Source organism: Dama dama, chromosome 20, assembly GCF_033118175.1.
Source record: "Dama dama isolate Ldn47 chromosome 20, ASM3311817v1, whole genome shotgun sequence".
In the NCBI taxonomy this organism is placed as follows: Eukaryota; Metazoa; Chordata; class Mammalia; order Artiodactyla; family Cervidae; genus Dama; species Dama dama.
This window is the reverse complement of record NC_083700.1, coordinates 34606075-34631188: the sequence shown is the minus strand read 5'-3', so window position 1 is coordinate 34631188 and position 25114 is coordinate 34606075. Positions and strand designations below refer to the sequence as shown.

The window sequence follows — 25114 nt, the reverse complement described above, 5'->3', positions numbered from 1 at the left end:
AAAGGGCTGATGGGAACAGTGGAGATCACAGTGTGGGTCTGGGCTGGTCACTGGACTCTTTGTTGTTGACCCAGGGCCTGGGAAAGCCACCTTGCCCTCTTTGTGTTCCCTGGGTAATTCGTTGTTCTTATGACTCTTTGACTGGGGTCTGGTAAACAGTTCCAGAATTCCCTTTCTTCTGTTTTTGAGACAGAAGTAATTCCCATACAGGTGAGTCTCAGGGAAGAGGGCTCTGGAGCAGATACCATGACTGAATTCCTTGTCTAGGCTCACGGCTCTGCCATATGTGACTCTGGGCAATCTCTTCACCTCTCTGGGCCTCAGAAGCACAGATGCCTTGGCCTGTAGGATGTCTTACAACTCTACAGTCTTAGGATCCTGTCCTTGGGTGTCAGCCCCAATCCTGAGGGAGCTGTTTTCTTCATAGTTGGTGGGAAGTCATGCCCCTTCATCTCACTTCCAAAGGCTCATCACCTGTTCTTCGCCCTTCTGCCGATAATGTTTCCTAGCTCTGTTCAGCCCGATAGATCCGGAACAATCAGCCTCCCCAAGCGCCTGCCTCCCACCCTGCCTTGAGGAAGCTGTGGTGTGTTGGTGCCACAGGGTGGCTTATGAGGGTGTTCAGTTCTCCCATCTCCACAAGCTCTCACAGCCCCATACCAGAAAAACATACTATCCAAGAAGACAATAATAAAGCACTTTTTGAGGGGCAAGTGCAGGATTAGGACAAAGCCCTTAGCTCTCCTCCAAACCTGTTCTCTCTGTACAGGAAGCAGCTTCCAAAGGAGCCCAGCTTTGGGCTATGCTCTCGAGCCACAGCCCCTGTCAGACCTGCCCCTGGGGCCCTGTGTCTGCACTGACTGGCCTACTACAGAAGTGCCTTGGTTCTGATGTCACAGAACCAGGCAATGGCCCAGCTGTCAGAAACCTCGGGGACCATCTGTCTTCAGTTCCCTTTGAGAGCTTCCCTAGTGGCTCAGACGGTAAAGAACCTGCCCACAATGCAGGATACCCAGGTTCGATCCCTGGGTGGGGAAGATCCTCTGGAGTAAGAACTGGCAAAACCTACTCCAGTATTCTTGCCTGGAGAATTCCATGACAGAGGAGCCTGGCTGGCTCCAGTCCGTGTGGTCACAAAAAGTCAGACACGCCTGAGTAACAAACACTTTCACTTTCACTCCCTTTGAACGAATAAGAAACCAAGGCCAGAAATGACAAGTGACTTTCCTAAGGTCACACAGTTAGGAACTGCCAGAGTCAGGCCTTAAACCTGGATCTTCTGACTCTGAGTGCTCTTTTTATGTCATCAGGTTAGCCAGGAGGGTCTCCCCAGCCTGCCATCACCTGGCCTAACCAGGCTTTTGAGCTACCACTCCAGCGGCCTGAGAGGAGTGGGAGGGGCTGGGCCCACTCTTGGGTGCCTTGCCTGGGGGCACTGGTCCCTGGCTCCTGGCTCCAGAAGTGGCTCCAAGGGTCTGGGTGGGAAGCAGGAGGCCATTAGGACCCAGAAGCTCTCAGAGCATCCTGCTCTGCCGGCTGCCTCTCACTGATCACTGCAGTGGTTCAGGCTTCAGCAGCCTTGGAGAAGCATCAGCTGAGAGGCGCTATCACATGGGAGCCGGGAGATGCTCAGCAAAGGTAGGAGTTGCCGACTAGGCCAGAAATGGGGGCCAGACCCAGGCCTGGTGATGAGTGCTGAGGTACCCTACAGAAGGGTATAGCCCACCCTCCCTTATGGTGGGCAGTTTTGTCCGGGGATGGGTCCCCAGGTATCCTGAAGGAAATATTGGGGTGTGGGCATCTCTGAAGTCTAGAGATGGGGGTTGATCTCCAGTAGGAGTATCCACATCCTGCAGACAGACAGGGTTCCCCATCTATCTTGCTCCATGTCATAGAAATGGGTCCCCTACATCCTAGGAATAGGTCCTTTGGCATCCAGGCCGACGGGCAACTCTGTGTCCTAGGCGTGGGCAACTCTGCTGGGGGGAGGTGCCATAGCCCCCTGAAAATCTCTCCTGGCTTAGGTGGGGGTTTGCTCTTGTCTGAAGGAAGGCCAGGCTCGGGTCCTCGGTATGGAAGCTCTGTAACTAAGAAACAGGTGCATGTGAATCCCAACACCTCTGTGGCCTTGGGCTGGGCACTTATGTACATCTTGCCTCCTGAGACAAGGCTATTTGTAACTTGACCGTACCCCTGCTAGAGGCCCAGACTTCAACCTCTAGGATGGCAAAGGCTTCCAGGTATTGAGATGTTCTGGAGGTGAGGGAAGGGTTGCTAGAAGGGAACAGGGAGAGGGTAAGAGCATCCGAGAAGCCACGATAATCGAGCGAGGAGTGGAGCGAGGCTCCCTGGGCTTCCACTGTGAAACTGTTACCCCATGTCCCTCCCAGCCTTTACCCTGGTCCATCAGTGAGGAAGTGCTGGGGAGTGGGTATACTGGCTTTTCTTTAGAAGGTAAATGGGAATGCTGGAATTTAGGGAGCAGTGCAGAGATACTGGCAAGGCTCAGAGGGGCTGCGAAAAAGAGGAATGTTCATTGCCTTCTTGCCTAGGGCTCCATTATGGCTGCACAGCACCTCTCCATCTCCACGTGGAACACACATCTGCTTCCCAAGGTCTGGGACCCTGGGTAGGCCCTGCTGGCAGACTCTTGATGTCTGGGCAGAAGTGGTGGGCCTTGACTCCTTTAGCTCCCAGGGCCCCAGAGTCATGTCTTCTGGGCCCCACTCTCAGGTAGAAGGGATGGGGGAGTCATGGCATAGAAAGAAAAGGGCAAGTTTGCCTCTCCTGGTGTTTCTCCCCACACTTTTTTCTGGAAGGTTGTCTTATGATAAGCCTCTCTACCCTGAGCCCTCTCTTTTACCCTCTCCACAGACTTCGAGGCAATGTGATATGAGCTGTTTTTTATCCCCTGGGAGAGGCAGGCACATCTCTGGGTAGTTAGTCCAAAGTTAGGACTCCCTCAAGTCCAGGAGCCCAAGTTACTCATTTCAGAAGAGAGGCTCCTGGCTGGCACACAGCTGAGTGTTCCTGGAGTATATCCTGGAGGAAAGGATTCCACTGACCAATCTGAGTTTGATTCAGGTTGCAAAGTTGTACTGAGCACATACTGCCAGCATGGCATGCTAGAAGTTAAATTAGTGCAGGGGTGGTGGTAATGCCAAAACCCAAGGGTGATTGTACGGCTGTAGCTACAGAGGGGCGAGGGGCCTCTCTGCCCGTGTGGGCCTCCTTACTTCAGTCAGAGAAATGGTGGCGTTTTAATTGAGCAGCCACCAGGCCCTCCATAGCCCAGGAACTCACTGAGCCATCCAATGTTATCACATATGGAAAGCTTGAGGTTTTTCCAGTCCAACCCTCCCATTTAACACATGAGGAGAGTGACCCAGGAAACTTCTGACTTGTCTGCAAAAAGCCCATTAGACTTGGCATGGCCACAGTTTGCCTCTAATTTTTATACTTTAGTATACTATGCTGAGGGACTCTGGACTGCAAGAATGGCATATGGAAATAAAAAAATTAAAATTACAGCTGACTCTTGAACAATGTGAGGGTTAGCAGTGCTGCCCCTTTGAGCAGTGAAAAATCCCTGTATAAACTATAGTCGGCCTTCCGTCTTGCTGTTCCGCATCCCATACTGCTGATGGGATCCTGTAGTACTGTAGTATTTATTATTGAAAAAAAAAATCTCCATGTAAGTAGACTCCTGCAATTCAAACTCAGAACGTTGTTCAAGGGTCAACTTTACATTGGGCAACTTATTTCAATTCTGTGCTAACTCAGCATGGATAATGAGACACATAAAACAGATTTTATCAGAGAAATGAGAGACGCTGAACCCGGAGACTTCTTCCTTTGCCAGATTCCTCCGGTTTACCTCTCTGCTTTATGCTCACCCACCTTCACTCCCCATACCTTTTATACAGATGCCTACTCCCCCTTCTTGTTCTGGGTCTATGGTAACAGTCCAGGAACAGGAGGGTTTTGGCCAGAGGTCCCTCCATGGTCAGCTGCAATGACCCAAGATCCAGGGCCCTGGAGAGTGGGAGGTTAGGAGCAGCTCCTCTCTGACCTCCCGGGGCACAGTGACCTTGGTAAGTTAATGAGTGGGTAGAGATGGGCAGCTTTCATATGACTATGCCCTTCTGCCTTTGGGAGCAATAGAGGCTGGATGAATTGACTTCCCAGTTTCCTGCCAGTGGGATGTTTTGTTTTCACTGGTCCTTCTCAACACTCCCAAAATGGCAGCTCTTTGGCTTGGGGGTGGCGATGTTAGAGCAAACTTAAGCACAATCTTTCCCCTTTTCAGGTGATCTCTTCCCAGTGGTAGCCCCAGCTGAGCGGGAGACATTTTTTTATTTTTAATTAATTAATTAATTTTATTTTTCACTGTATTGGGTCTTCGTTGCTGTGTGGGTTTTTCTCTAGTTGCAGCGAGCAGGGGCTACTCATCATTGTGGTGCACTGGCTTCTCATCGTGGGTAGTTTCTCTCATTGTGGAGCATGGGCTGTAAGGTGTGCAGGCTTCAGTAGTTGCAGTTGTTGCTCTGCGGCATATAGGATCTTCCTGGTCCAGGGATGGAACCCGTGTCTCCTGCATTGGCAGGTGGAATTGTTTACCACTGAGTCACCAGAGAAGCCCGAGAGACATTTTTAGAGATGTTTCAAATTCAACAACTATTTACTGAATGTCTGTTGTGTTGCAGCCACTGTGGAGGGCACCTTCAGGCGAAGCATGGCACGGGGGGCTGAGTGCTAGCCCTGGAGCCAGGCCTCCTGGGTGTGTAACTGGACCTGGCCACTTACGAGCTATGTGACCTTCGGTAAGTTCCTTTATCTCCGGTAGGTCCCAGTTTTATCAACCGCAAAATAGGGAAAGGATATCTACCTCATATGGTTACATAAGGATTAAAATGAGTTAATATATGTGGAATGCTGAGAACAGGGCCTGGCGTGTGGAAAGCACCATATATACATTACTGCTTATTAGGATTTTATTAATAAATCCTGCAGCATCTTCCAAACACAGTTGTGAAGTAGGTATTATTCCTTTCATTTTACAGATGGCTTTATGAGGAAACCAAAGCTGAGAAGAGCCACAGAGTTAGTAATTCCCAGACCTGGGACTGCAAACTGGATCTTATGCTTGTTCTCCACAATGATTCCTGCCATTCTGAGGAGACAAGAAATCAGGAAATTTACATAAGCAACCTTAAAACTGGGGCACCATCCCAGAGCTCGGCGGGACCCTGAGAAAGGGAGACAAAGGATTTAGACTCTGGACAACAGTCCTTGAAAGGGGAGAAGGGTGTGGAAAAGAGAGGAAAAGGAAGTGGAAAAGGAGCTGGAGACCACTCAGAAGATGGAGTGTTGAGTGGGTGAGGCTCCTGCATCGCTCCCTCTCTTGCTTCTTTGCAGTCACCAAGGTGGACCGGAGCTGTCTCCTGAGCCCTCAGTCACTGGCCTTGAAGGCTGGCAACAGGAGCCTGCTGAGACGCTCCAGCAGGAGGCGCTCTCTCCCCCAGATCTGCACACACAAAATTGGGAAGCCTGGGCCTGGGCTTGCCATCCCAGGGGCACTGGACTAGGATGGGGGATGGGCCTGTGACAGGAGGTGACCTGGGTGTCCTCTTTCGGCCCCATGGAGTCCTCACCCATCCCCCAGTCGTCAGGGAACTCTTCCACACTGGGGAGGGCTCCTCAAACCCCAGGTCCCTCTACTGCCAGTGGGGTCCCGGAGGCAGGGCTGCGGGACGTGGCTTCAGAATCCGTGGCCCTCTTCTTCATGCTCCTGCTGGACTTGACCGCTGTGGCTGGCAATGCTGCTGTTATGGCTGTTATTGCCAAGACACCTGCCCTTCGAAAATTTGTCTTTGTCTTCCACCTCTGTCTGGTGGACCTGCTGGCCGCCTTGACCCTCATGCCCCTGGCAATGCTCTCCAGCTCCGCCCTCTTTGACCATGACCTCTTTGGGGAGGTTGCCTGCCGCCTCTACTTGTTCCTGAGCATATGCTTTGTTAGCCTGGCCATTCTCTCAGTGTCGGCCATCAACGTGGAGCGCTACTATTACGTGGTCCACCCCATGCGTTACGAGGTGCGCATGACGCTGGGGCTGGTGGCCTCTGTTCTGGTGGGTGTGTGGGTGAAGGCCTTGGCCATGGCTTCTGTGCCAGTTTTGGGAAGGGTCTCGCGGGAGGAGGGAGCTCCCAGCATCCCCCTAGGCTGCTCACTCCAATGGAGCCACAGTGCCTACTGCCAGCTTTTTGTGGTGGTCTTTGCTGTCCTTTACTTCCTGTTGCCCTTGCTCCTCATCCTAGTGGTCTACTGCAGCATGTTCCGAGTAGCCCGTGTGGCTGCCATGCAGCATGGACCACTGCCCACGTGGATGGAGACCCCCCGGCAACGCTCTGAGTCTCTCAGCAGCCGCTCCACGATGGTCACCAGCTCGGGGGCCCCCCAGACCACGCCACACCGGACGTTTGGGGGAGGGAAGGCAGCAGTGGTCCTCCTGGCTGTGGGGGGACAGTTCCTGCTCTGCTGGTTGCCCTACTTTTCTTTTCACCTCTATGTCGCCCTGAGTGCTCAGCCTGTTTCGACGGGGCAGGTGGAGAATGTGGTGACCTGGATTGGCTACTTCTGCTTCACTTCCAACCCTTTCTTCTACGGATGTCTCAATCGGCAGATCCGGGGGGAGCTCAGCAAGCAGTTTGTCTGCTTCTTCAAACAGGCTCCAGAGGAGGAGCTGAGGCTGCCAAGCCGGGAGGGCTCCATTGAGGAGAACTTCCTGCAGTTTCTTCAGAGCACTGGCTGTCCCACGGAGTCCTGGGCTTCCCGACCTGTACCCAGCCCCAAGCAGGAGCCACCTGCAGTTGACTTTCGAATCCCTGGCCAGATAGCTGAGGAGACCTCTGAGTTCTTGGAGCAACAACTCACCAGCGATATCATCATGTCGGACAACTACCTCTGTCCCGCCCCCACACCACGACTGGAGTCATGATGGGCTGGTGGACACTTGGAGGGTGATGGGGCTGGGGGCCAGTTATAACTGCAAGGAACTCCTTGTGGGATCACCTTTTTCTGGCTAGCTGGGGCTGGGGCCTCTGCACACAGCTTTTGCTTAATGTTTCTGCGTCAGCAACAGAGCCAACTGGATGGATATGTGGCAAAAGCCTTGGACATGGCTATGATCCTTGACTACTGGGGGAGGGAACTTGGTGAGATGGTGACGAGAGTCAAGGGTCACGAAGGTGAGATGATGATGATGATGCTTTTCAACCAGTGCGCTTTCCATGCTTCAGGAAGCAGGGAAATTCTAAGGGTAGGAGTTGGAGGATATAGGGCAGCAGGTGTGGAGTTATTCTGAGGACCCTTTAGGATCTTTCATTTTTCAGTATAATAGCCCATGGTAGAAACTGCTCCCAGGCAAGTTAAGAAAATGACCCCTGACTTCTCATTTCCTTGCTAGGCTTAAAAAAACAGGACAAAATTGCAGCCAAGTGTTTCCATTTAACAGATTTTTTTCTAGTTTTAAACCTGAGGTTTCCTTGAAGTGAGAGGACCAGCTTTATTCCTTTCTTGAGTTTGGTCAGAGCAAGCGGAAGTAGTAATCAGGGCCTACAGAGTAGAAGAGAGGAAAGTTGACTGCAGCTCTCTCTCCCACCTTCCAGGAATAGCTGTTCTGTTGTATTTTTTCTCTCTCTTAGACATGAGAGATCAATTTTGGGACTTGATCTTAGCAGAGGCAAGATTAAAACAGGATGGCTCTTTCTCCTTGTCTTTTAGGATGAAATGGAAGGATTGGGGGTTGGATTGCTGAAGGTAGGGGTTAGCATTTGAATTGCTAAGGTGGTTGGATACAGAGAGGCCCATAATAACCCTGACCAATAATACTGTAAATCTTTATTTTCCAGAACTGGCCTCCCTGATCTCTCTCCTCATGGCAGTGACCCATCGCCAGCCCCCTGGACAACCGGGTACAAGAGACTAAGGTTGGGAATGGGAAAGGTGGGGTTTCCATGGTTCATTAAATGCTTCCCTACTCCCATTCATCGCTCTCAAAATTAGCTTCAGTGACAAAGACTTAAATCTCTCTCCTATCTGCAGCCCTGGGTTGGACAGGGGGTGCAGAACTGGGCTCAGCAGACTGAAACTGTAGGAACTGTTAGGTGGTACTGATGGCGGTCTATTCAAGGGAGGGGGAACAACTGCAAAACTGGACAGGACACCCATCTGGGACTGCCTGTTCATCCATTTCCCTCATTTCAATCAGGTAACATTAAAGAGTCAAGGCAGGACCAGATGGTGATGTGATCTGTATTTGAACAAATTCCTGGTTTATTGAGCTTCAACGGGGAAGACGGGTTGGTGGGAGTAGGTTAGCTTCCCCTTTGAACAGCTAATAAATAATTTTTACTATAAAAATGTTATGCTGATATCAACATTGACTCCTTCAGTTCAACCCAGTGCATAATAGCTGAATACCCCATTCTCTGGGACTCACACAGATTTATAGTCACTGCCTTCAAGGAGTGCACAGTCTTAATTTGATCAGGTACCTTGTTTTATATTTTGACAGAGCATTCACATATAGTAAAGCATTATAGAATTTTAGAGAAATATATTGAAAAATATGTTCATGGTTTTAACTTGAGAGTTCAGCCCAATGCAGCAAGATGTCTACATGGAGGCTTCCTGCAGACTGGAAAGTGTGGGGGTTGCAGATGAAACTCTAGTTGAAGAAAATGATTTATTAAATGAAATAGGGCAGCTTTTTCTCTTCAGATCTAGGAAATTTTCCAGGTTTCTGTCTTCCTACTGCTAGACTTATTTTAGCACAAGCCCTTATTGCACTGAGGAGTTCCTTCAGATAATTTATATTTCGAAGAGAGTCTTTTGCGATTGAAGGCATGTTCTCCTCCACTCTCTCCTCCCTTTTAAGATAAATTCATGAGGAATCGCATTTCTAGATAGGGGAAAACATCCAAACATCACTGATCAACTAGTAGACTGAGCGTTGCCAGCAGGTGGCAGTGTAAGTCTAGTGGAAATAGGAAAGATTCGTGTAGGTGGGGAGGGGGAGCATTGCCTGGCAGCCATTTTGTTAATTTATTTTGCCTTTTCCTTTGACTTTGCCCTCCAACCCTTCCTTTACCATATTCCAAAGGAGAAAATCTTGAGTGCAAGGATATTGCTAATTTAGGCTGAAATTTCTTGACACTGTGACCTCCCTGGCATTTATTACAGAATTTGACATATGCTTTATGCTTTTTTGACATATGGTTTATTTGCATTTATTTTCCCCTGAGTTGATCATGAAAGAAATAAAATTTTCTCTTCTATTATGCTGAGAACTTTCCCAACAATTTCTGTCATGACCACCTTCCAGGAGTATTTTAATCACCAGGATCACTTGGTAAAGTTCCATATGTAATTCTTAAGCTTGTGAAAGCAGTTCCTAGGCAAAATTTGACTTATAAATCCACTGAAGAAATCAACAGGTTGAGAAAATTGTGCTCTCAAGTTATTTTTTCCCTCACCCCAGTGTTGTTGGAGTAACTCTCAATCCTAGATGAAAAGCTGTTGTCAGGACTCCCAGGTAACATCTTACAACGGCATGGTAGAAAAGGAGTGAATTTGGAGTCAGATCTACTTACTCACTGTGTGAACTTGGAAAGATGCTTAATTTCTCTGGGCCTATTTGTTTATCTGTTAAAATGTGGATAACAACCCACAATCACAGGGTTGTTGTGAGAAATAAATGAGATGACAAATCGAAGTACCTAGCCATACCTGGCAAATAGGTACTCAATAAATAGTTTTTTTCTCCCCTTCTTCTTGCCCTTTCCCCCCATAAGTATTGATTATGGCAGAGCATCCCCCATATTCTAAGTCACTAGGAAGAGTAGGAGATTTGGAACTTTGAAGAACTGGCATTGAAAAATTAAGGTGCATGAGGCTATTTAATGTGGTTTTCAAGAAATCCCTCTAATGATCATCAGTCACCGTATATATCTTTCTGTTGGGATCTTACATTCTAAGGTCTAGGTTCGATTGGGGAAGTAATATTTAATCATAGGGAAAGATCCTGGGGGCTACAAGAGTTCCCCTCCCTAGAATGTACGGTGAATGTTTTTGTGGGGCTCTTTGGAAGTAACAGTAATGTAGGGCTATTTTCACCATAGAATCCAGGATTATGAGTAAAAAGACTTATCAGTGTGGGGCTTTCATAGGGGATTTATCAACATCCAGATGATACTACAGCTGAGAAACAAATTTTACTATGACTTCTCTTTTCGTGTGTTACCACAAAAGGAAATTTTAAAAGGAGATTCACAGGATGCACTGGTTTGTTTTAGGGTGTGGAACTTTGGTTGACTAATCTTGGTAGAAACTCTTAAGCCCTTAACGCACGACAATATGTCAGCGCTAAATCTGGCTTGAGTGGGGGAAAGGCAGCATGGAAATTTCATGGAAAAACCACATTCTTACCTTTCAAGTAATGTAAGATCTGTTACCGATTTCAAGAGATCCTTTACCGACATAGGAGCTGGGCAACTCTCAAGCCAACTGGGTACCAGTAGTCAGCCAGAGGAGAGGGCAGAAAGGGACTGCAAAGTCCCAGGCATGGTGGGTCTTAACTTATTCCAGATGTGGAGCGTGACCGCGGCGAGGCCCAGACTCTGTAATTCTCATCCCATAACTCTGGTTGGGACAACGCCAACAGACAAACTATCCTACACTTGGCCTCAGATCTCAACTGCCAGAATTTAAATCGGTTTTCTGGCCAGTGAGAAATTCCCAGCAGAAATTCCCGTGCGGGTTGAGGGCTTTTACTTGGGAATTCCCATTCCCCACGCCAATCGGCCGTGCGACCTCGGGAGGGTGCCTTGAACCGGAGAAACCAATCCCTGGTATCTCTATAGCCATCCAAATAAGACAGCCAAAAAGGTGAAAAGGGTCTAAAGTCGAGCGGCGCCCGGTAAGCTCAATAGGGCCGCCCTACATCGCGGAACCGACACTCGGCGTCCTGCTGTCTCTCTCTCTCTCTCTCTCTCTCTCTCTCTCTCCCTCCCCCCGTACTTCCGCTTTTGGTCACGCCTCCTTTACCCCAGCTAGGGAGGTCGAAGAAGTAACGGCCGCGGGCGTTGCCGGAAGTGTCGTAAAACGCCGGATATCCGGTTCCTCTGGGCGCTCTGGGAGCTGACGGAGAGGGCCGCCGCCCAGCAGTAGACTCTGTCTCCGCCTGCCAAGCCGCAGTCTCCGCGGTTTGTGAGTGAGCCCCGGCCCGGTCCCTTCTTCCGCCGCCGCCATGGGGTGCACGTTGAGCGCCGAAGATAAGGCGGCGGTGGAGCGAAGCAAGATGATCGACCGCAACTTGCGGGAGGACGGGGAGAAAGCGGCCAAAGAAGTGAAGCTGCTGCTACTCGGTGAGGGGCTGGGGGCGGGGCTGGCGGGGTGGTTTGGAGGGCCCAGGCACTTGAGAGTCCTAATGGGGGGTTGGTCCGGCGGGAGGAGAGGACCCCGAAGAATCTGGAGGGCGTGACGGACGTGGGGCGGGGTGTGGAGTTGGTGGCTGATGCCGGAGGGCGTGATGAGGGGGTGGGGTTTTGGGGTTGTAGGAATTAGGCTGGAAAGAGGGTGTGCCACCATGCTGGGATTGTGTTTAGCCGAAGGAGCTTCGAAATGTGGTCCAGTAGGACATTGAGACTGTATTAGGAATATGGGAAAAGCTCATAAAGGAAGAGCTGATGTTAGAGAAAGTTTTTCAAGGGAAGGGTTAAAGTGAGTTGGTATTGAGGACGGGAGAATGTTGGGCTTGTATAATGGCTTGTGAGTTTGGAGCGTGGTGATACTTTATGACAGATTAGAGCTGGGGGGCTTGAATAATTAATATAAATAGAGAGGGGGCTGGGACATAGTGGTCACGTAGGACCCTGTCATTTATTAGAGAGTGGACATTTTGCGCTCTCGCTGAGGTGGAGGAACCCTGGGTTATCCAGGAACACAAAGGTGTATGGTTGAAATAACTGACAAGTTCTCAGGTGTAAAGGAAAAGAGCCTGAGTGTAGAGGCTGTGTGTACTTATCCACTATTTCCTATTATTTTTATTTTCTTAAGGTTTTTTTTATAGCTCCTTCCATTGTTTTTATAAAGGGGGAGCTGGTGTGAGCTGAGGATATTTAAGGACTGGCTTGTTTGAGGTTTGTGGCATAGGATGTGATGATGACAATAGATTACACAGTGGGAGTTGATGAATATTTGCTGGGGATGATGTGCAGTGGGAATGCAGTTATCTTAGGATAAATTATGGAATTGGACTTACTGTAAAAGATGGGATAGTGACAAACTTCTGTTGAGCTGGGCTTTTTTGTTTGTTTCTCAAACGAAAAATACTGGCTTCAGGAATTAGTTTATTTTACTTGACATTCGTTTTAAGTAGTTTTTATGTACAGTCAGATGCATTTTACTCAACCTGGTTAGTTTTAGAATTTTTGAGAGATTGTTTTCTAGAAGCTCAGTGAATCATATAAAATACCCTGATGTCAGCTTACCAATAAATTAGGCCACATTTTTTCTTCACTGTTAGTATTTTCTAGGGCTCTGTTAGGGAAGAATAAGTGGAAGTAATGGTTTCTGTAAGCAGTAGAACTTTGCTTTTTAAAACAATTGATTTTTGGGAAAAAGAAGTTGCTTTAGGAGAAGTGCCAAATTTTTATGGTGTGAAGCTCCAGAGGACAGAATGCACCACCATAAATAACCCAGGGTTTATTTTGTACTCTAGGGTGTTCAGGGTGCCCATGCTAGTCTTTTCATGTTAATGTATTTGACAATTTGTAGATTGCAGAAGCCCTGGTAACAGCTTTTTGAATAAAGAGAAGAAGGTATGCACTGGAGTTTGAGCCTTCAGTTTGAATACTTGATCTTACAGAATGTATGAAAAAAAAAATTGAAGTTCCAAACTGCTACTCTTCCATACAACAGGTATCATTTGTGAATGAGCATGGTCCCTGATAGTAGTAGATACTTAAGTATAAACTGTTAACCAGCATGTGCCAGCTACTGTTGGACATAGCTCCTTGGGACCTTTCAGATGTTTGATATTAACTATAGTACTCAAGGCATTAACATTGTTCTATTGATCAGTTGGTTATGAAAGTAAAGGTGTGTTTTTAATCTTCTGTGATTATTTTGGTTTACATTCATAATCAGAGATCCCCTCAGGCTATTAGGCTGTTGTAATACACGACTTTATAAATAGTGGATTTAATTAAAAACAAAATTAAACACATGATCACTTAGGAAATTTCAAAAGCAGTAGGTAAAAATCAAAGTACTACAGCATTTGCTTTTACTTTTTAATCAATTTCTTTGTTTGAAGTAAGTTATTTTTATATTCTTGAGCAAGTTAAATGAACAGATTCAAATAGGTTGCAGAGAGAGATGCATTTGCTTGAGTCATGACACAACACACGTATGAAATGAAAGTTATCTTCCTTGCTATTTCTATAAACAAAATGCACTCATCACAGTATACAAATAATTTTGCTGTTGAATACCTCCTTTGATATACATGCAAGTCATTTTTACTTCCTCTCTGTAAAACTATCAAACTTGGTCTAGGTTGCAGTCATTGTTATTATTTTAACAAAATGAATGTTACCAATTAAAATTACTATAGAAATTGAGGAGGAATGCAGTATTGTAATTCTTTCATTACTTTTTGTTTAAATTTCTTTTAGATGTGTTATTGAGAAGCTCTTGATATACTAGTGTCTAATCATAATATTCTGTAAAAAAACAAAATTATGTTATACAGGGCTTCCTAACCAGAATGTAGTGCATAGGAAGGCTTGCAGTGTGCTGTTTGCAAATGTTTTATGGTTTTGAAATTTTAAATCATTTTTATGATTTTAAATCATTTTGTAACTAATTTTTCAAATTTCACAGCAGTTAGAATGATATTTGAACATTTTTGGTATGATTCCACCAGTACACTTTCTGAATTTGGCAACTGAAAATATTTGATTTGGAAGATTTATACCAATTAGTGTTTAATATCATCTGTAACATTTTGTACTTTATTTTTCATGTCATAATTTTATAATATAAAGAAAATGTATGTTATTTTCACGAGGTCCCTCCAGTTTACGTTGGTAATCTATACAAGTATTATAATTTTAAGTGTGCAGCGTGATGTGACCAAAGTTGGGAATCACTGGTGTAATGGATATGAGCACTGCTTTTGGAGTCACATAAAACTGAATTCAATTCCCACCTCCATTTACTAGCTGTGAGACCCAGAGCATGTAACTTAACCACAGGAGTCTTATTTTCATATATAAAGTGAGGATGTGATAGTTACGTCCAAAGCTCAAATGAGATAATACATGTAAACTGTTTAGCAAATTAATATTAACTAAATGGTGACTTCTGTTATTACAATGATTGGAAAACTTACCATTTTAGTTGCTTTTTTCAAGGGTGTTTCAGACAGATATTTGATTATTTTTCAAATATTAATGAACCCTTTTCAAAGACCTCCGAAGAATTTTAATACAACTCTTTTGTGGTAAAAGGAATTAAACATTATCTTTAGTTTTGTGAGTTATTGAATGATCTACTCCTCTGCTACCTCTATCCATTTCTTGATAGTTCCCATTAGCAGATCTTGAGAAAGCATTGTTATACAAAATGAAGTTAATGCTTTCTTCTTTAGGATTTTGCTGGTAGTGGCACGGCAAAAATTAAGTTACATGCAGAGAATTGGAACCATCTAACTCACTTAAACCCTGTATTTTATAATTTATTTACATTTAAGTATCTGCATGTTACTGACTGAATATGCTTGTTATTGAAAATCAGACTGTCCTTTGATAAATATACTATTATTTTAAACTCTCACAAGATGATATTCTTGATAATGTTTGCCATTTATTTGGCATAAGATTCATAGACAGTTCTTCGATTTCTTGTGATTATGCATCTCATGCCTGGGCAAAAGAAACTGGCATAAAAAAATAGAAATTCACATGCAAAAGTAGGTTGGTTTGTTTCTTATAAGAACTTACTGTTCTTTGTGTCTTTTATTTGCATTCATCACTTCTGCAGTCTGAAAGTGTGGTATCCTTTTCAGCAGTTACAATATTGTGATCTTGCCTGAGTATCCTAATTCTGTAGTAAGTACAGGAATGACCATAGAGTTGGGTGCTTAGTACTTCTGGATTTGATGGGGCCTATAACTTTTTAATCGTTGCTGCAACTGTTTAGTTAAAAATTTTTAGCATATTAAACATTTTAGTCTTATTAGACTACTACAGAAAATCTTTTAGTTTGGGGGCAGTTATCTCTGATAAAAGTAGTTTATTCTCTTACAGATGGTTGGTAAAACCTCAGACCTCAAGCACTGTGCTCATCACTCTGCCTCTCCCCCATGGTGTGCTGCTTCATGCTCTAGTTGCTTGGAAAGGAAAAGGGAGTGGATGAGTCCCTGCAGATATTTCCTCTTTTTCTTCCAACCCACTCTCTTCTTCCACAGGGTCTTTCACATCATGCCTTTAAAAAAAAAAACACAAAAAACCTGGGATGTGTGTGCTCCTTAGAGCTTCAGAAGATGAACTTTATAAAATTATTAGCAAAATTTGTGGTTACGTGGGGTTTTCTGGAGAGAAGAACCATATTTTCATCAAGTTCTTCTGATACTGCCTAACCTCCTTAAAGTCTGTCATCCTTTACACCAGGAAAATCAGTGGCTGGGCAAAAATGGGACATTCAAAATGCAAAAGAAAAAACCTAGACACTGTGAAAAATCTTTCACCTCTTTTCTCTAAAGGTTTTGTGTTTGGAATTTTGAGAAAACCGTTTTCTGTGCTTGAGATGTCTTCTCTTTCTGCAGTTCCCCAGTGATTAATGAACGGCTCACTGTCACTTGTCTCAAGTCAATATATCCAGTACAGAACTTGCCTCCCCTCTTCACTTCTCTTCCCCAAATCCACCTCCTGTGAACCTTTCTGTTCTGGCATTGTCATTCTCAAAATCACCTACCCTGAAAACTGAACTTTTTTTTTTAACCCCTGGCTTGCTCTCATCCATATAACCAGTTGCCAAGTTCTGTGACTCAGTTGTTAACCAGCTTTTTGTATTTCCTGGACCAGTAAAATTAATTTTTTTGTTATTGACTCGACTACTGTCTCCAACATTGTATTTTTCTTAGTAAATATATTTTTTAACTATCCCAAGCACCATCTATTATGATTACTATTTTAGTTTCCTTTCCTCCATGAAACCTTTTTGATGTTCTGAGTTGGATATGATGTGTCCCTCTTTTTGAAACCTCATAGTACTTTTTATGCTATTATCTACCTTATATTATGGTTATTTGTATACTTAGCAGCTCCTAGCTATGTATGGCCTTTGAGGGCTGAGTGAACTTGGTATCTTTATATCTGCTGCAGCACCTAATATAATGGTAAGGTGTTTTGCCTGTAAGAAATAGAAACTCATTCATACTTGTTCCAGTCAAGGAGGTCTTTGTTGAAAAGACACAGTAGGCAACTTTATAGGCATCAGACATCCAAGGATAGATAAGAAATGAAATACAAGCAGGTCGAATGCATGTGGAATGTAATACATGTCCCTTCCCCCATTTCTCCTAGAGTAGCCTGGTCACTTGCTCTGCTTTGTTGGTAAGTCACCTCTTCAGATCAGCTTTCTCTGCTCATTCAGGACCTCTGCTCCTACTTCCCTTCCCCAAGTCTTCAGTTTTGACTTACTGTGATACCTCTGGCTCACACACTGCCTAATCTGGTAGTTCAGGTACTTCATATCTTCTGACTCAGGTTCCCAGGATTCTCATTCTGGGTTCCTGGAAAAGAATATCAGATTGGCCTATCCCTGTCAGGTGCCTGCCTATGGTGGGAATATGGCAGGGTTGTGGGGTATCATGAGTTTCATAAGGCTGACCCTTTCAGGGACTAGGTGGGCCAAGTTCTCTATTAAAAAGGCATGGCTAGAGAGTTAATGTTTAGTAGATGATAATGCCTACCTAGTAGACACTCATTAAATGTAAGCTGAACTTAATGGAATGAGATGAAAATGTTGAAGAGCTAAACATATCATTGTTTAGTTTTTCTTTAATTCACACGAGCATGGCTGCTAATTTTCAACATCAAGTTGTCATTTTGTGTGGTTGGGAGTTGTAATTAAATTCAGCTTCAGGTAGATGCAAGATTTTAAACTCCCATTATCAACATATCCAATGCAGAGATTTTCTTTTCAGCTGTAGGGGGCTTGAGTTCAATCCCTGGTAGAAGAACTAAGATCCCACATGGTGTATGGCAAGGCCAAACAAAACAGCAATACAACCAACTAGAATGGTTAATGTCATCTGAATTTAATTACCTTGATTTTTAATTCAGGAATTAGTTTCCTTAAATGCATATAATCAGTTCAGAATCTATGCATCATTGCCCCTACTTTTTCCTGGCTAACTTTTCCCCCTGTTATTTTTATGAGCACCAGAAAATTGTCCAGAGCTAAGGGAGGAGGGAAAATGGACCACTTTTCTCCTTGTTAATAACCTTGCTTAGAGGTCTTTGTTAGGGAGTAGGTAAAAACATTTGGCAAAGAGATTGCTCTTAGATTTTAGCTATCCATGCTGTGTCTTTTTCTGTTCGGTTTTATTTGGAGGTGGGACTTGTTGGGGGAAATGGGAAGGAAGATACGCTTTAAGTCTTTAGGAGCTAGAATATTAGCAGTAAAGACCAAAAAATTGAAATGTGGGTCTTAGAAGAATTGTCTAGAGCAGTGGACACTAACTTTGTTCAGATTACCAGTTTGTAGTATGTTGTTGTTGTTGTTGCTGTGTAGTTGCTAAGTCCTGTCTGACTCTTTGCGAAAGTCCCATCTGACTGTCTGCAACCCCGTGCACTGTGGTCCACCAGGCTCCTTTGTCCATGGGATTTCCCGGGCAAGAATACTGGAGTGGGTTGCCATTTCCTTGTCCAGGGGATCTTCCTGACCCAGAGATTGAACCGGCATCTCCTGCTTGGCAGGCAGATTCTTTATCACTGAGCCACCCGAGAAGCCCCTTAGGGTAGGGTCAATTGGGAGATTGAGATTGATGTGCATACACTGTGGACATTATGTATAAAATAGACAACTAATGAGAACCTGCTCTGTAACTGAGGGCGCTGCTCAGGGCTCTCAGGTGGCTTAAGTGAAAAGAAAGGAAATCCACGAAAGAAGGGGTGTGCATCCGTAGCGCTGATGCACTGTGTGTGCAGAAGGCGCTAACCCAGCACTGTCAAGCAACTGTGCTCTGTAATCAAAAACGTTTGTTTTGTAGTCAACAGTGCAGTAGACTAGCACTAATAAAATCCATCTATTTGGACTAGTAACTCAATTGAGAAATAGGAGATGGCATGTAATGTAGGGCACAGAACAGAGACTGCAAACTGGAAGAGCAGTCCTCATCTCTGAGCTTCATTTTCCTTTTTCTGTACAGTGCAGTCCAGCCTCAGGGGTCCCTTGTCTGTGAAGTTAATATTGTCAACTAGATGGAATATTTTAGCAAGTTATTAAGAAGGCTATATTTGTGTTATTTCTCTTTTTTCCTGAGTTTGATGGAAAGTAGTGTAACATAATAAAGTTGTTTAGGAAGATAGTTAAAAACAAGTTTAAAACTTGAAAGACATAAATTCACGAAGTACTTGTATGTAAATATTCAAGAGGATATAAGTAAATTCTTCTAGTATTTGATTTTCCCACTCATTTTAATTATCTTCATTTTGGTAGAATTCTTTATCAGTGCTGGGCAAGTTAGAGTTATCTTTAAACCTTTATCTCTCCAGGCTATTGTTTTACCTATGTAGCAATCATCCGTGTCATTTCTGTAATTCAAGCTGCTTGAACTGAATAACAGTGTGTTAGGATCACTGTTTAATTGTTCCAGTTTTGATGCAGCACTGTATGTAAATGGAATACACTATTTTTGATGTCTTGCTGCTAGTTGCTAACAGAAATGAACATATCTGATAAGAACCAAGCGAAGAAAGGATACCAGAAAGACCAAATTTGTTTGATTTGTACGTGAATAATGGCTTAGGTGATCTTTGAAACAATTTTCAGGAGGATGTAGTCTTTTGTTTTCTTTTTGGATGTGCTGCACAGTTTATGGGATCTTAGTTTCCAACCAGGGATTGAACCAGGGCCCATGGCACTGAAAGCGCAGAGTCCTAACCACTGGACTGCCAGGGAATTCCCAGATACAGTCTTTAGACATGAGTTTCCTTTGATTTCTGAGTTAAACTTAGAAGATACTTAAAGTTTAAGGCTTCTAAGGATTAGCTGAGATACATTGTTCCATTACTGTTTTTTTGCTATAGTCTGTATCTCAAATAGGTGTTTTAATAATCATATAAAAGTCTTAAGTTTTTTGAGTGTTGTTAGTATTTTACATCTTAAAAAATTTTCATTGCTTAAAAGTCGACAGTGTTCTAATTTTTTCTAGCTGCTTGTATAAATCTACAGCTGGCATGGCAGGCATTTCTCACCAGGATTGAAACATATACTATTTGTATATTTAAATTGTTCTTGTATTTCCTGCTTTTATTCACGTGGCCTGCTGTTAACACTTACTTCACTTGTAAAATAGGGACCATTTAAATCAGACCTCTTTAAAATGAGCAAGATAACTTGATTCTTGTCATATTGTAATTTATCTTCCTGTAATGATGGATCATGCAACCTATCTACACTGGGTTAAATACTCAACATTTCCTTCATCCTTTCAAGTTGGATTTTAAAAGTAGAATAGTATTCCATTGAATTCTGAGAACTTACAAACATGTTATCTTTAAACATTGTATTTGGATTTCTGTTTTAGTCATGTATTGAAATCCCTAGTTTTTATAGGTTTTATTTAATGGATAGTATTTTATACTAAGATATGACCTTGGAACTTACCAATATAATTTTAGAATCATTAGGTTAAAAATATTTTAAAATCAGTTGAGAAGCAGCAAAGCTCCTCTTTAGTCACTGCTTTTAAAGTAATGAGGAAATGAATTTTGCCCCGGACTTTGAAGTTATGTTTTACAAATTACTGTAAATTACAGAAGGATTGTTTTAGAGTGAGATACCTTTAATAGAACATTTCCCCCTCTATTTACTGCAGTTAGAACATGGGAATCATTAACTTCAGAATAGGACTCGGTTTGAAGTAATGATATAAATAGTACAATGATTTATGTAGATATTGTAGTTCTGATGTATGTGACATGATGGCACTGTTTTAAGCTTTCTGTGCAAGTTATTTTAATATTGAGTTATACATGTATTTCTGAAAGTAAAAATTGAACTACTTCAGTTTAATGATGTAGGTCCTGTTTTTTTTTTTTACCTTTTTGCAGCATTAATAAATCCTTACATGTTTAGGCTCATTTTAGATTATTGAAAATAATTTCCTTTCTTTGTCTATGTCTAAGACAAGTATGTTTCTTATTCTTTTATTTTTGTTATTATAGTTGCAATTAAAGTCCACATTCATGTTCTTATTGATTTTGTAGTTTTCAACTTTTTCTAGACTACTTAAAAGTTTATTTAATAAGCTTTTTGTTTTGGAATAATTTTAGGTTTGTAGAGCTGCAGAAATAATGCATGGAGTTCCTGTATAGTAGTCACTTGATCTTCCTTAGTGTTGATGTGTTACATAGCTGTGGTTTATTTGTCAGAACTTAGAGGTTAATGTTGATGCATTAATGTTAACTTAACTTCATACTTTATTTGAAGTTCAGCAGTTTATCCATGAATGTTCTTTTTCTGCTGCAGGATCCAATTCAGGACACTGCATTGCATTTAGTCAAGGCTACTTTTTATTAAGCTTTTTGCTTTTCAGTGTTCAGAAGGAGGCTTGTTTATTGACTTATTTATGATTAGGTATCTGATTGTCTTATGTGTACACAGGTACTTTGCTAGCCTGAGGATATAAATGAGAAATAGACAAAACTCTTAAGCAGTTCAAGTTGTGGAGATACACAAGTAAACAGTGGTAATGGAATGTTGTTACAGAAAGAATAGCCAGTTTTGGGAGGAGGGAGAGACATATCAGGGAAGTCCTTTCCGAGGTAACATTTGAGATGGACTTTGAAGGATAAATAGGAACTCTTAAGGCAGGGAGTAGAGAGAAGCACATCCAGGCAGAGGGCATAGTATGTACAAAGACTCAGAAATATGACTGAGCAAATAGATTTGCCCTGGAGTAAAGGGTTGGCATGGGAGGAGTGTAGGCAGTAAGGATGGAAAGGTATACAGAGGTTTTGGAGAGTGTTGATTTGAATTTTTACTAGCTGTGTTTTAAAAAGCTACGTTTTACTATAGCTAAATAGATAAAGATTTGTTGTTTAGTCTAACTTTTGCGACCCGGTGAACTGTAGCCAGCCAGGCTCTTCTGTCCATGGGATTTCCCGTGCAAGAATACTGGAGTGGGTTACCATTTCCTTCTCCAGGGGTTCTTCCAGACCCAGGGATCAAAACCACATCTCCTGCATTATGGGTGGATTCTTTACCACTGAACCACCAGGGAAGCCCCTAGATAAAGATAAATATAGATAGAAGTTGGGGGAAATCATCTAGAGACTTTGCATTCTCCTCCCTTTTATTATCTCTCCTTTTTTGCCATTCTACTACTAATTCATGCTGTAATAAAGGTTAGTCGAAGGAAATACATGTATGAACCCAGACTTTTTGGTACTTACAGCGTTGGTGAGCATTTATATGGTAAAGGAAATTGAAATTGTAGACATCCGTAGGGATTTATAACTGAATTTGAATTGAAACTGAATTGAAATTGTAGACAACTGAATTTATATTTTGTTATTGGTGAATTTTTAAAGTTAGTATTTACATTCAATTAAATAGGCATTTAGAAAAGTGCTGTAAGCTGCCATCAGTGTTTGAGACTTAGGTAGTGATATGATTATAATATTTTTAAATGTGAAAATTTGGTGAATGGATGTAACATTACAGTTAACTTTGTAGGACATCACTGCTATGAATTATTTGTATGGGTTAAATATGTATTTCACATTTCTGTCTCACTAGAAAATTTTGAGGCAGAGCTGGTAAGAAATGTACCTATTCAAAAATAGTTTTCAGTCAGGTCATGTGTACACACCATGTAATTTAGCCTTAGCACCACAGTGACTTTATGTTGCTCTGCTTTCAAAGAAATAAAAGGAAAGTTACTTACCAGAAGCCAGAATTAGAACATTGCAGCAGTCAGAGAATGAGCCCCCTTCTTGCTCACAATGACTGATCCCTTAGGCATACTTGTTATATTTCATAAAAGTGAAGAAGAGAGCCTACTTCCCCCTTTTCTTTCTTTTTTTTCCATTTATTTTTATTAGTTGAAGGCTACAATATTGTTTGTCATTGAATCAATTTTTTTTTCTTTTTCCCATTTTACTTCCCTGTTTTAATTGACTTGTTGTCCAAAGAAAACACATGATCTTTAGTAACACTGTTCATATTCTCAAGTGAAAATATCTTGAGGAGAGCTACTTGGCTAAGTGAGCTGCCTCTTTTTTAAAAAATATTTTACCCCCATTTAGGTGGTTTATGAATGATAACTTTCTGCTTTGTGGTTTATAATGTGACTTGTCAAATGATAGGATCATGTCCATGAAAGATGTGAAGCGGAACAAACCCTGCACCACTGTGTAAGCCAGACATATTTTGGTTGTTAGAGATTAAAAAAAAATTCTCCCCATCCCTTATTGCGTGTTTACCTTCTGGAAATATTTAATGAAAAAGTAATTGATACTGGGAGGAGACACATAGGTAACTTCAGATAACTGGTAATGTTTAACTTTATATTGAGTGATAAGTACATATATATTTGTTTTGTCTTGCACATGTCATAAATATCTCTTTTTATGTTCAGTATTTAATTGAAGCAACTTAAAAAGTTTTAAAGGCCAGAAAAGGGGTAATTGATTATAATTAACTTTTTAAGCCAGTTCCATTCAAGGTGGTGGTGGTGGTGGTGGTGGTTTTGTTTTGTTCGGTCACAAGGGATAGAAAACTCACTCAAACTAGCTTAGAGTTGAAGGGGGGAATTATTGTTAAACTAGAGATAGATTTATGAAAGTGCAGGAAAAGCTGAAGAATCAGGCTGCAGACACTGAGGCAGTACTCACATTGGCCACCTATGTCTGCCTTTATTCTGTTTCTTTCTCACTGTCTTCATTATTCACTATTTCTGCCTCTTTTTACTTTGTCTTCACTAATTCTCCTTTGTGTTTTCCTCTCTTTTTTGTCTCCTTGGTCCCATACATTCTCTCTTCTCTCAGTTATTTTTAGTCTCTTCTTCTGTGCAGTCTCTCATGATGTCTCTGAATCTCTGTGCATTTGTTTATACTGTTTTCTCTCCAGACCAACTTTCTGAATCCTTTCCTTTATGGGGGAACTTCCCTCATGTCTCAGACGGTAAAGAATTTGCCTGCAGTGCAGGAGACCTGGGTTTGATCACTGGGTCAGGACGATCTCCTGGAGAAGGGAATGGCAACGCACTCCAGTCTTCTTGCCTGGAAAATTCCATGGACAGAGGAGCATGGCAGGCTACAGTCCATGGTGTTGCAAAGAGTCAGACACGACTGAGTGACTAACATACCTTTATGGTATTGATGTACTATAATGGTAGTCTAAGTTTTCACACTTTGTGACCTTATGGTTTAGAATGACTTTTTCTGTGTCTTCTAGTGCAGAGTCCTCCAGTAATTGATTGGTTCTACTCATCTTTTGGAGCTAGGTCACACAGGCTGTAGGCCTTCTGTCAGCCTGTGACTAGGTGGGTCCTGTGTGAGGTATTTACTGACTATCAAGTCATAGAGAGGAGCATGGCCCAGATCCTGTAGTCCCCAACCCCCAAATGAAATAGGGATGTCTCCAGAAGAGGTTATGGGCAGGCAGGTACTCTTAATATATCAATTAAGTTTAATAAAAAAATTTTAGTGCACTTTTAGCCTCTTTGGTGATTGGTATATAGTTACTTCCTAGAAAAATCTTTCTCAGAGAGGAGACCCTTTATCTTTGTTCCGTTCACAACTCACTGCCATCTTTTATTGTTAAGGTATTCATTCATTCATTCAGTGAACAAATATGTAATGAGCACTCCTGACATTTCTTGCACTCTTTCAGGTATTGGATACAGAGTGGACAGGACAGTTTGATAGCAGTTAATTTCACTGAAGCGGATAATGGGTATAAGAGAGCTGGAACAGGGTTTGAGAATAAAGTTTAGAGGGGAATAGGGAGAATAGGGGGTTTCCCTGGTGGCTCAGATGGTAAAGAATCTGCCTGCAGTGCAGGAGACCTGGGTTCAATTCCTGGGTTGGGAAGATCCCTGGAGGAGGGCATGGCAACCCACTCCAATATTCTTGCCTGGAGAATCCCCATGGACAGAGGAGCCTGGCGGGTACAGTCCATAAAGAGTGGGGCACGACTGAGCGACTAAGCACAGCCCAGGGAGAACAGGAGACTTGCGAGTGAGTCCAAATTTATTGTCAAGTATAGTTGTGAGGTGAGAGTTGAAGACGTAACCACGAATGGGTGTGGGGCTGACTAAAGATAGCAGAGGAATGAAATGTCCTGTTTCTGTTAACTGCCCACATTGAAAATTCCGTCTATTGCAATTGGCATTTGCAAAATGTGATTAGGCAACCAGTGAATCTCATAGAAACTCAAGCCATTTTTCCTGCAGTTATTATGTGTCTACTGTGTCCTAGAATGTGCTCTAGGTTAGGGATAGAGACACAAAAAGAAGGCACTGTCTTTGTGCTTTCGAGGAGTGTGCTTTTGAGTTTAGGGCTAGTGGAATACTAAACAGACCCCAACACAAATAATTAAAATAATTTGTTCAAGTGTTAGTGTTTTGGTGTTTGACATTAGCCTGTGTAGGGTCAGATTGAAACTGGTCAGAGTCACTTTGAGGGAGAATTACATAGATGTGGAAGGATTTTCAGGTTGTACCAAAAAGAGTTTCATTACCATTTGAATCAAAATCAAGAAAACCCATTAGCAGTTTATGAGATTAGGAGCTGGAAAGAGAGTCAAAAAT

General features: G+C 42.8%; 2 protein-coding genes across 2 annotated transcripts in view; both read left to right on the top strand.

Moving 5' to 3' along the window:
* Positions 1 to 1580: 1580 nt before the first annotated feature.
* GPR61 (G protein-coupled receptor 61) lies at positions 1581 to 9293 on the top strand. Its single transcript, XM_061119965.1, has 4 exons — positions 1581 to 1638; positions 4707 to 4823; positions 5064 to 7247; positions 7911 to 9293. The coding sequence occupies exon 3, from the start codon at positions 5642 to 5644 to the stop codon at positions 6995 to 6997; it is 1356 nt and encodes a 451-aa protein (XP_060975948.1). The 5' UTR covers positions 1581 to 1638; positions 4707 to 4823; positions 5064 to 5641; the 3' UTR covers positions 6998 to 7247; positions 7911 to 9293.
* Positions 9294 to 11180: 1887 nt separating this feature from the next.
* The window catches only part of GNAI3 (G protein subunit alpha i3), a 42344-nt gene continuing 28410 nt past the window's right edge, over positions 11181 to 25114 (top strand). The window contains exon 1 of the mRNA XM_061121217.1: positions 11181 to 11426. Coding sequence (XP_060977200.1) covers positions 11309 to 11426 — 118 coding nt within the window. The 5' untranslated portion in view covers positions 11181 to 11308. The remainder of the gene's footprint in view (positions 11427 to 25114) is intronic.

Excerpts from the sequence above, each read along its gene's own strand:
- GPR61 (XM_061119965.1), top strand. The coding sequence starts at position 5,642 with ATGGAGTCCTCACCCATCCCCCAGTCGTCAGGGAACTCTTCCACACTG.